Source organism: Arachis ipaensis, chromosome B05 (genome assembly GCF_000816755.2).
Source record: "Arachis ipaensis cultivar K30076 chromosome B05, Araip1.1, whole genome shotgun sequence".
Classification (NCBI taxonomy): domain Eukaryota; kingdom Viridiplantae; phylum Streptophyta; class Magnoliopsida; order Fabales; family Fabaceae; genus Arachis; species Arachis ipaensis.
In genome coordinates this window covers 54,177,549-54,190,190 of record NC_029789.2, presented here as the reverse complement: position 1 = coordinate 54,190,190, position 12,642 = coordinate 54,177,549, and the positions used below count along the sequence as shown (strand labels likewise).

Here is a 12,642-nt window from a genome sequence, read left to right as displayed (position 1 = left end):
AAACGCACAAGAAACGACCACGTGATCATGGGAGCTACCCCCTTCACTGAGTAAATCCTGAAAGCAAAACTCCCTAAAGGTTTCGACAAGCCTACAGACATGAAGTATGATGGAACCAAGGACCCCCAGGAACACCTAACAACCTTTGAGGCCAGGATGAACCTGGAAGGGGCCCCCGACGCGGTTCGATGCAGAGCCTTCCTGGTAACCCTGGCCAGACCCGCGATCAAATGGTTCAACGCCCTCCCCAACGGATCTATAGCCGGCTTTCATGATATTTCGCGGAGATTCATGGCACAGTTCACCACTAGAATCACCAAAGTCAAACAACCCATCAGTCTGTTGGGAGTCACCTAGAGACAAGATGAGTCCACAAGAAAATACCTTGACCGATTCAACGACGAATGCTTGACGGTCGACGGGCTCACGGACTCAGTCGCAAGCCTCTGGCTAACCAATGGACTCATAAATGAAGACTTCCGGAAGCACCTCACCATTAAACCGGTATGGACCATGCACGAGATCCAGGGCGTTGCCAAAGAATACATAAACGACGAAGAGGTGAGCCAAGTCGTAGCCACCAATAAACGGCAACACGGCAACGCACAACACGGAAACGCAGCACCTCGACATAACCCACCAAGAGATAACCAGAAGGAACACTCCAAACCAGCAAACATAAACCGACCTCCCAGAGTCGGAAAGTTCTCTAAATACACCCCCTAACGGCCCCGATCACCGAGATATACCACCAAATAGCAGACCGAGGAATCCTCCCGAGAGCCCGACAACTCAAGAAAAGAACCGGCGGCAACAAAATCCTATACTGCGATTACCACCGAGGTTACAGACATAGAACACAAGAATGTTTCGACTTAAAAGACGCCCTCGAGCAAGCAATAAGAGACGGGAAACTCCCCGAGTTCGCCAAAATTATTAGGGAACCAAAACGTGTGGAAAGAGACAGATCACCTGAAAGAGAAGAACGCAACCCGAGGACACAGAGACAACCCCCCAGGGAAAGCCTAGCAACAGACCCGACCATTATTGTAAACATCATCACGGGCAGGGACACCCCGGATAAATCAAAATCAGCACTCAAGAAAGATCTCAGGATCCTGGCAGTCAGAGACCAAACACCAACCACCACCACCGGTAGAGCAGTAACATTCTCCCCCGAAGACTGCCAACACGGCACCTCGGTAGAAAATGCCCCTTTTGTCATCTCGGCAAAGATCGGAACCGGGCTAGTCAGAAGAATACTGGTGGATACAGGAGCAGACACTAACATCCTCTTCAAAGGAGCCTTCGACAAACTCGGACTCCACAACGACAATCTACAGACATACCGCAACGGAGTCACCGGACTCAGAGACAACTTCCTCAAACCAGACGGTTCCATCATCCTTCCCCTCATGATAGGAATAGAAAACCAAAGGAAGACAATCCTATCCGAGTTCGTGGTACTAAAAGACTCCACCGCCTACAACGTCATCCGCGGAAGAAAAATAAGTAACGACCTCTCCGCCGCCATCTTCACCAAATACATTCTCATGAAGTTCACAGCAGAGGATGGCTCCATCGGAACCATTCACGGAGACCGGGAGATCGCAGTAGAATGCGACAACACCAGCTTAGCCCTGCGAAAGAAATCTCGCAACGCGGCCGGCATATTCCTAGCCGACTTGGACTCCCGACAAGACGGGCAACCTAGGCTGGAACCAGAAGGGGACATGGAGAAATTGCAAATAGGGCCAACCAAAGAAGAATATACTTTCATCAACAAGAACCTCCCATACGACCTTAAAGAGGACCTCTCACGCCTTCTAAGACAAAGCAGAGACTTGTTTGCATTCACACCTGCCGATATGCTGGGAATAGACCCCGATCTAATGTCTCACCGACTAGCCGTTGACTCCAAGGCTAAACCCGTGGCATAGAGGAGACGAAAAATGTCTCCCGACCAAGCAGCCGAAGTCAGGAAACAGGTTAAAGCCCTCCTCGAAGCAGGCTTTATCAGGGAACTGCCCTACACAACCTGGCTGGCTAATGTTGTACTAGTCAAAAAGGCTAATGGGAAGTGGCAGATATGCGTCGACTACACGGACCTGAATAAAGCCTGTCCAAAAGACGCCTTCCCCCTACCGAACATTGACGGGCTAGTAGACGCTGCATCCGGTCACCAGTACCTCAGTTTCATGGACGCGTATTCCGGATACAACCAGATACCCATACACCGACCCCGAGGAGGAGAAGACATCCTTCATTACTCCTGACGGCACGTACTGCTACACAGTCATGCCCTTCGGCCTAAAAAACGCCGGAGCCACCTACCAAAGGCTCGTCAACAAGATTTTCCAAAACCTCTCAGGGACCAAGCTAGAAGTCTACATAGATGACATGCTCTCCAAGACCGAATCCGGCGAGCAACTCATCTGCGACCTTGAACTTATAATGAACACCCTAAGAAGACACCAAATGCGCCTCAACCCGACAAAATGCGCCTTCGGGATGGAAGCAGGAAAGTTCCTTGGTTTCATGATCACGCAACGCGGGGTAGAAGCTAACCCCGAGAAATGCAGAGCCATCCTCGAAATGGCAAGCCCAAAAAATCTAAAAAACATCCAGAAGCTTACCGGTCGACTTACCGCACTATCCCATTTTCTGGGGGCATCAGCGCAGAAGGCGATCCCTTTCTTCAAACTGATGAAGAAAGGAACCCCTTTCAACTAGGAAGCAAAATGCGAAGAGGCATTCCAACATTTCAAGAAAGTCCTAACGGAACCCCCAGTTCTCGCCAAACCCCAAATAGGAGAAACCTTTTACCTATATCTCTCCATAACGGAAGAAGCACTAACAGTAGCCCTTATCCGAGAAGACGGGAATAAAGCCCAGCAACCCATCTACTTCATAAGCAAAGTCTTACAAGACATGGAAACGCACTATTCACGCCTTGAAAAACTTGCCTTCACACTCCTCACGGCCTCTCGGCGTCTCCGACAATATTTCCAGGCCCACCCCATTACGGTTCGTACCGACCAAGCGGTCAGACAAGTCCTACAAAAACCCGACCTAGCGGGGAGGATGCTTGCATGGTCCATCGAACTATCCCAGCTCGAAATAAAATTTGAAACCCGGAATGCAATCAAAGCGCAAGCCCTGGTAGATTTCATCACCAAGATGACACCGGGAAATCCCACCCTCAAAACATGGAAGCTACACCTAGACGGCTCATCGAACACCACCTCCGGAGGAGCCGGAGTGATACTCAAAAGCCAAAACGGGGTCATAATCGAACAATCCGTCTGGTACAAGTTTCCGTTCTCGAACAATCAAGCAGAATACGAGGCTTTATTAGCCGGCCTAACCCTAGCTAGAGAGGTCGGGGCAAAAATCCTGGAGGCATGCAGCGACTCACAGGTAGTCAGCTCCCAAGTTAACGGAGACTACCAAAAACCCCTACTCCAACAGTACCTCACCAAAGTAAACAAGATAAAGGAAGAATTCAACCGTGTGACCATACAGCACATCCCCAGGAAACGAAATGCCAGGGCAGACCTCCTCTCGAAACTGGCCAGCACCAAGCTAGGATAAGGTAACCGGTCGCTAATTCAGGAAGTCGTCAGGACGTCGTCTGTATCAGTGTTGGCCAACACCATCCTACCAGTTTCCAACCAGTAATCATGGACCTTCCCTTTCCTACAATACCTCCTAGATGGAATTCTACCCGAGGACACTAAAGAAGCAAATCAAATAAAAAGGGAAGCCGCAAATTACATTGTCGTAACAGGACAACTATACAAACGAGGATTTTCGCAACCCCTGCTCAGATGCATCGAGCCTGGGGACACGGAGTACATACTCCACAAAGTTCATGAAGGCTGCTGTAACCATCACATCAGAGGCAAGACACTGGCCCAGAAGATCATCCGAGCCGGATACTTTTGGCCCACAATCATTAAAGACTCCATACAGACAGTAAAAAACTGCGACAAATACCAAAGGCATTCAGACTATCACAAAGCCGCCCCACACCAGCTCAACATCATAACGGCGGATCGGCCATTCGGAACTTAGGGCGTCGACCTCGTCGGCCCCTTCCCAACGGCCCCAGGACAACTCTGGTATATCATAGTCGCAATAGACTATTATACCAAATGGGTCCAAGCCGAACCCCTGGCCTTTATCACGGCAGCTCAATGTCGCAAGTTCCTCTGGAGATATATCATACCTGGTTTGGCATCCCGGAGGTCATAATCTCGGACAACGAAACCCAATTCGCCGACAAAAAGTTCAGAGAATTCTTAGAATGACTACATATATCCCAGCGCTTCAGTTCGATAGAACACCCCCAGACAAACGGACAAGTCGAATCGGCAAACAAAATAATAGTAAAAGGACTCAAAAAGCGACTCGACGAAGCCAAAGGACTTTGGGCCAACGAGCTCGGATCGGTACTCTGGTCGTATCGGACCACTCCCCAAAGCTCCACCAGGGAGACCCCTTTCCGCCTCACGTACGGGATAGAGGCCATCATCCCTGTCGAGATCGGGGACCCTAGCCCGAGAAGAACCATCGGGGGCAGCGACGAGGACGCTGAGTGAGACCTCACAGAAGAAATCAGATCCATAGCCTACATGCGAGAGCTAGCCTTAAAACAAAAAATAAAGATAAGGTACAATCACGATGTGATACAGAGAGACTTCTCATCCGATAACTTGGTTTTACGACGAAACAACATCGGAGCTCCCAAGCCAGGGGAAAGAAAGATCACCCCCAATTGGGAAGGCCCATACCGAGTCAAAGGAATAGTCGAAAAAGGAGACTACAAGCTAGAAAAGCTCTACGGAACCGAGATCCCAAGAACCTGGAATGCCGCCAACTTGCGGCGATATTACACGTAGGCATACCCCATACCTTCAAAACTTGTGTTTTACTTATCTTATTTTTATGTCCCCACGAGGGTTTTAACGAGGCCCAAAAATCAATAAAATTCCATTAACTTTATTTATACTTTCCTTATATTTCCCCCTAAAGTGGAATAAACACACGGCCACTACTGGGAGACTAATCACCCCCAGGGCCCAATAAACGGATATCTACAAAATAACGATTACACGACCCCACGACGGTCCGCCCATCCCAAGTAATTCGAGAGCAAAATAAAGTCAAAATAAACGGCTCAAAACCAAACATGCAAAAAACGGTCCGAACGGCCAAAAATAACATAAAACCAAAGTTTAAAGTCGTAATCCACGGTCATACGACCGCACGGCCAAAACACCAAACATAAAAACTACAAGTCCTCAAAATCCAACACGACAAAATATAATAAAAAGCTACTAAAAGTCGACGATCTAGCCATCACGGACAGTCTTGAAAGTCCCATCACAGACACGTCCACACCCGGCGCCAGAACCAAAGCTTGAGCTCTCATCGTCTCCTCAGTGGCTACAATGGCATCCTTCACATCAGCCAGCAACTCCCCTTTTTCCCTTTTCAAGGCAGCGAACTCGGCCTTCAGGGTATCCACCTCACCAAGGAGCACGGTAGCCTAAGACTTGGCATCGGAAGCCCGCCTTCGTTCCTCGCCCAGCTGAGATAAAAGTGAAGTCTCAACCTTGAAAAGACGGAGGATCTTGGCCACAGCTTCCTTAGAAGACTTCACTGCTCTCTCTCTCGCTACCTCGGCAGCCTCAAGTTGCTCTCTCAGCTTGGCTGCATCGGCTTGTGAGTGACGTAGCTTCTTATCCAATAGACCGACCTGAGCCATCACGGGCTCAGCCTTCCGAACAATAACAGCAGATTGAAGAAGGGAGCGATATACCGACTTGGCCTGAAAAGCCACATCATAATCATCGAAAAACCCCTCAGTACCAGGCATCAGATGCTGGTCAATAAAACATGAAGCATCAAAGCGTCGGTCTATCACAGTAGGCAAGGCACCCTCCTCCTCCAAGTTCTCACTACTGATCTCCTCAGGCCTCTTCCGCTTCTGAGAAGCCTCGGCAGCTGAAACTACAATTACCTCCTCCTCTGGCAAATTCATGGGACCTGGGGAAGCCTGAGCACCAACCCTGGCCCCAGCCGAGATCACCTCCTGTGAAACAACCCGAGAATCCGCGGCAGGTTGAGATGCAGGGATAGAAGGAGAAGCCGACGATCCCTCCTCCCGATCTATAGCAGCCTTTAACCTTGCCAAAGAAGTCAATCCAGCAGCCATCTCAACTGACAAAAGAAAAAGAAAAAACATAAGTCCCAAAATTGGCAAAACAGACACAAATAAAGGAAATAATAATCACACACCAATATATGTTCGGCAGGCCACGGGATCCCCCATGACGTCCCGGGGATTCAACAGTCGTTCCCCAAACAGATGCCAGAGGATACCAGCAATATCCTTATCCTCTGGAGATAAACCATCATATGTGACTTTCGTCAAAACCGACGGCCCGGCGCCGAAGTTCCAATATGTCGGGAACCAACACTCACCTTCTAACGTCAACCAAAAAGGATGATGCCCCCGGACGGGGCGCACCTTAAAATATTCCCACTTAAACCCATGAAAGGAGTCTTCAAACAACCCGAATATACGACGATGAGGCTAAGTCCTAAACGACATATATCCTTTTTTATGCTTTCCCTCCTTGGTCGGAAGAGTGCATAAGAAGAGAAAAAGAAAAACAGGAACGGAGACCGGAAGCTCAAGATATTCACACACAAGCTCAAAAGAATGAACAGCTGCCCAACTATTCGGATGAAGCTGAGACGGCGCCACGGAGCACCGACTCAGCAACTCCTGGACAAAGGGCGAAAAGGGAAGCCGCACGCCAAGCCGAGTAAATATCGATTCATAGACCCACATCCAATCCAGAACGGTCGGTGAATCGAGGTTCAGGTAGTAAACCCACTCATCAGCATCAGGGAGGGCGAGCTCATACTGCCACTCTGCATCACCGCCTCCGCAAACCGCCCCCTGATCACGGAGCCTTTGGAGATCCGCCTCTGTCATCCGCAACGCCCCCCCAAACATCGCTAGTCACCTAAACATAGCAGGAGGGAACGCCTCTGGAAGGAGCTATTGGAGCACCCAACCCTCATTCCTCCGCCGTTGCATACCTAAAATAGGGAGGAGCACCACCATCAGCCTACTACACTACGCAGAAGCAGAAAGGACAACCAAAAATCTATCACCTACTACCAGTCCACACAGTGGTGCTCAGTCCCTCCAAAAATGCAAAACCACTACCCCCACCCAAAACACAGTACCAGAAAGTAGCAGGCAACAATACATGGCAAATGCAGAATAACAAAAACCACAGAGTGACAAAGGCAAAAGGAAACCAACCTGGTAATACGAAACGTAAACCTGAAAGAAATAGGGAAGTAGAAACTCAATCGCGGAGAGACAGAACAACACCAGAGTTAAAGAGAGAGAGAAGGAGTTTTCACAGAGAAGAACCAAAGAAATAAGACGAACGAGGAAAGGAAAAATAGAAACCAAAACGGTTTCAAACCAACAAAAAGACAAAAATACCCCGAGGAACAAAAAGAGCCCAAAGGGTAAAATCGAAAAGTATCCTAAATGTCCCTTCGCAATAAATGCTCTCTTGGAAAACGAAACTGACAAGCACGCCTCAGAAAATGCAACGGACGCAAGGATACAGAAGGGTCGCGTCAATCAAACGACCAGGCGAACCGCGGCTTAGCCACAAAACCCAGGACCGACGCACCGATCTCTCCCGCTAACCGAAAAATCCATTTGAAACGACGATCTGAGAAACCGAAAAAGGCCACAAACGGCCAAAACCGTATCCTCCAGCGACAGACCGACCTCGCTCGCTCTCCCGCTGCAGGGGCAACTGTTACGGATCCAGCCCACGAACGGCCTCGGAACCCGGCTACCCGGGTCCGACCCACTCTGCCTATCTAAAAGGCCCGAAACCGGCCCTTTAGAACCTCTAACCAACAATCAAATTCAAGCGTTTCCCTTATCTTAGCCAAGCAAAGATGAGATAAGATAGCCACCATCACCTATAAACAGAGGACCCAGGTCCCTCCAAGTATTCATTCACTCTTCACACCTTTTACCTCCCAGATCCATTCTGACTTGAGCATCGGAGTGTCTTTGCAAGTACCGCCCCTCATTGCTCCAGCCAAGTAATCCGGCATCCGCCTCGATCCGCAAGTTTCTGATCCATCACTCAACCCGTACAGAACTATTTTAGTAGTTTACTCTTTCTCATAATTCTTCCCCTAGTTGTATATATCACGTAGATAAGCCTCGGGCCTCATCTCTGCGAGGGATGCAAAGCCAGAGCCACAGGATCGGGCCTCATGTCCGCGCTGGTGAAGGTGTCGCAGCTACCGTGTTCTGTTGGAGATGGTTGCCGATGTTCTTCATGCGTAGAAGATCAAAATTGCAGCAGCCAGAGTCCAGAGAAACAGAGTCAGCAAAGTAACACAGCTACTGTTGCAGTCTGAGGAGGGAGCTCTTTCGTCATCTTCCATGTCGCACCAGAGTCATCGGCAAAGATAGCGTGCTGGATAGTTGCAAAGCAACGAAAGAGACGATTTGAATCACAAGGGCGTCGTGAGGCCAGGTTGGAGGAGGATATGGCAGCTGCAATCAGATTCCCTTCACCAATGGAGCTGTGAATACGATCTCTAAAGGATGGTGAATCGGGTTGCAATGGTGTCTAACAGGGATGATTGTTTTTTTTGGGTCAGGTCTGTGTTTATCCCGACCCATGATAAACCAAAGACAGGCAGCAGGTGAGGGATTTGCCGAACATTCGAAAGCAGCAAGAGATTGAAGCCAAGATTCCTAGGCGTATGTAAGAATTGTTCTTTGTACTCAATTTTCATTTGTTATTTGGACCTTTTATTTGGAGTTGAAACTAACTAAAATTTCTTCAAAATAAGCAAAATAGTATTGTTCTTTTTTCATCAGTTTTGTGTGCACTTCCTGCAAAGACTTTGAATTTGGCATGATTCGTTGGTGAAAGAAAAGAAAAAGGGGGAGGGGATGATTGATATCTTTAATTTTGACTTTTATTTTTAGTAGTTTTCTTTATGTTTGACATGATTATGCTCTGCTGAGTTGCAATGATCCCTCTAAATAAATTGCTTTGCTGAGAATTAGACTATAACGCGATTAGGACTCTGATTTATTTTTTTGGATTGATGCAATAAAATGATGAAACTGATTCTAATAAATTAATAATTAGCCTTAGTACACTGTAGATGTTAATATATGTTATAGAAGTAGAATTTAGGTTCAATTGAAAATCAAGATTGGAATTCATTTTATTAGGAGGAAATAAAAATAGAGGACCAAGACTGATCTCTAGATGGTTATATCCTGAGGATACCTCTCTTAGATTTTGAACTTGAGCTAATTGATGCAATTTCCTTGATTTTTTTTTCTTAATTAACAATTTATGGGAAACAAAAATATTTCACTCTTCAAATTTTGATTTAGTCCATGCTACAATTCTTTCCCTTTTCCCTCACAAATGGAGGATCTTGACTTGGTCGCCGCCATTGGAGTTCTATTCATAGAGGCACCAGAGGAACATATGTTTCAGGATCCTATAAGAGATGTTGCAAGAGGTATTCGAAACTAGTCCTGAGATAATGTCTGCAAACTTGTACCTCGACCATAAAATAATTGTAAGATAGATGGTTTTTGTTCCTTAAATTCTGCTTTCCCTCGCTTTTGTAGCATTTTTAAAGTTTAACACTTGATTTTCTCTTAAATTGTATATGATGTCCATAAACAACACATCAATTTATGGTGTACAATATTTGACTATGCAATGATAAGTCCGAGTCTTTTATTATGGCAGCGCGGCCTTCATCATTGTCCTAAACGGCAATTTACGATGACGCTTGATCCTATTCGTATCTATGCCACAGCCATGTACATTGCAAGTATGATCGTTCCCCTGTTCTGTGTTGTGTATGTAATGCCAAATGCATCTCTTTAGATTCTTCTAATATCGGGGGAGGGGAAGAAAAGGAAAGGAAAAATGTTGTCTTTCATTTAATGGCTTTTTATCTTATTGGTTTTGCACTGAGCAGGCTCACAACAAGTTGCTAATACTTCTACAAATTATTTTGGAGTTTGCAGAACTGATTTGGTATGTCATATTTTATATTTTCCAAATGCCTTCTATATAACTTATTTTCATATTTCCTTCTATTGTTAGTTTTTTAATATACATTGACTCGTGTACTGTATGTTATTGCTATATTAGACTATTAGGTTGTTATAAATTTAATGAGGCACAAAGACGAATATGGCAGTCAATTGTAGGAATTATAAGATAAATTCAATTGCCACATATTCTATTAACTGATGAAAAAATGGTATATGGACCCGTGGCAACTTTTCTGGTTTCTGGCACAAGCCAAAAATAAATTCTGAAAATCTATGGAGTTAGCAAAAGACCTGTTTCTCATTTAAAGGGCTTGGGTCCTCCGTAATTACCATGATATGGGTCGCGGGCACTCTAACACCCTAAGTTTTTATAATAAAACGATACATTTTGAAGTTTTAATTTTTTTTCTGTAATTAGTTTTAATTTAGCGAACAGCTCTCGAATTTCGAAAATAAAATAAATAATTATTATTATGTTATTATTTTATTTTACCCGCTATAATTAAAATAGAGTTTTGATGATGATATTATCACTAAGTTTAATATTTGTTGATATAAGTAAATATCGTTATTTTTTGGTAGACTTAGTTTCGGTAATATTTCACCATGAATTTTATATCCTTGGAATCACCATAACAGAGCTGATTGTTCGATCATCTTATCCACCACGACGAACTACGAATATACATCTTAGAATTAATCAAACACGAATCGAAGAAGGAATAGTAATACTTTTATTAATTCATAGGACTCAGTAGGGCTCCTCCCTTCAACCTAGGAGGTTTAGAAACTCATACTGATGAGAGATACAATGGTAAAACAATATATGATGGTAAAAGTGAAGTAAAAGTCTCGAATAACATAAATAAAATCCCTTAAATACTAAACAACGACTAGTAAGGGTAAAACAATCTTTTTAGTGCTAACATCTACTTTTGAGGCCTACTTGGTGAGTGTTTGGACTGAGCTTTGATGAGATCCACGTGCTATGAGGTCTCTAGGGCGTGGAACGCCAGCTGGGGTATCCTCTCTGGGCGTTTGGACGCCAGTTTTGGGCCTTCTAGTCCGAAACAAAGTATAAACTATTATACATTTCTGGAAAGCTCTGGAAGTCAGCTTTCCATAGCCATTAAGAACGCTCCATTTGGACTTCTGTAGCTCCAGAAAATTTCTTCCGAGTGCAAAGAGGTCAGATCTGGACAGCATCTGCAGTGCTTTCTCTGTCTCTGAATCAGACTTTTGCTCCAACTCCTCAATTTGAGCCAGAAAATACCTGAAATGGTACAAAAACACACAAACTCAAAGTGGAATCCAAAAATATGAATTTAACACTAAAACCTATAAAAACTTAATAAAAACTAAATAAAACATGGTAAAAACTATATGAAATTAACACCAAAAAACGTATAAAATATTCGCTCATCACGTATGAACCTAGGTTTGACTCATTCTTTGTCAACAAATATTTTAAGGCTGCATGATCTGTATACACCACAATTTTGGAGCCTAGCAAATAAGATCTAAATCTATCCAATGCATGAACAATTGCTAGAAGTTCTTTTTGTGTAGTGGTGTAATTGGATTGTACCGCATCCAATGCCTTTGAGGAATAAGCAACAATGTAAGGGAGCTTACCCTCGCACTGCGCAAGTGCGGTGCCTACGGCATGATTTGACGCGTCACACATGATTTCAAACGGCTGCATCCAATCAGGGCCCCTCACAATTGGTGCTGTGGTAATGGCTCTTCTCAACTCCTCAAATGCTTCCTCGCAAGCACTATCAAACTCAAAATCTATATCCTTCTGTAGCAGGTACGATATCGGCAAGGCAATCTTACTAAAATTCTTGATGAAGCGCTTGTAGAATCTTGCATGTCCCAAAAAAGAGCGAACCTCCCTCACAGAAGAGGGGTGAGGTAGACTAGTAATGACATCAACCTTGGCCGGGTCCACAGAAATGTCTTTATTAGAAACTACGTGACCTAACATTATGCCTTGTCTCACCATGAAGTGACATTTTTCAAAATTGAGGACAAGGTTAGTGTTAACATACCTCTCTAAGACTTTAGCTAAGTTCTCTAAACAGCTATCAAAAGAAGTCCCACATACACTGAAATCGTCCATAAAGACTTCCAGACAACTCTCCATGAGATCAGAAAAGATACTAGTCATGTATCGCTAAAAAGTGGCGGGTGCATTGCATAACACAAATGGCATCCTTTTGTAAGCAAAGGTGCCAAAGGGACAAGTAAAGGTGGTCTTTTCCTGATCCTCAGGAGCAATATGTATCTAGAAGTAGCCAGTAAAACCATCAAGAAAGTAGTAATGAGATTTATCTGCAAGTCGGTCCAACATCTGGTCAATGAATGGCAAGGGGTAATGGTCTTTCCTTGTTGCGGCATTCAGCTTCCTATAATCGATGCATACTCGCCAAGCATTTTGCACCCTTGTCGTGACCATTTCACCATCTTCCTTC

General features: G+C 45.2%; 1 protein-coding gene across 1 annotated transcript; it reads right to left on the bottom strand.

The window, feature by feature from the left end:
* Positions 11,633-12,338, bottom strand: LOC107640602 (uncharacterized mitochondrial protein AtMg00860-like). Its single transcript, XM_016344113.1, has 2 exons — positions 11,754-12,338; positions 11,633-11,647 (listed from the first exon to the last, which is right to left on the bottom strand). Exons 1-2 carry the CDS (start codon positions 12,336-12,338, stop codon positions 11,633-11,635), a joined length of 600 nt encoding a protein of 199 aa, XP_016199599.1.

What these genes read in the sequence shown, in the direction of transcription:
- LOC107640602 (XM_016344113.1), bottom strand. Translation starts at nt 12,338, where the DNA reads ATGACTAGTATCTTTTCTGATCTCATGGAGAGTTGTCTGGAAGTCTTT.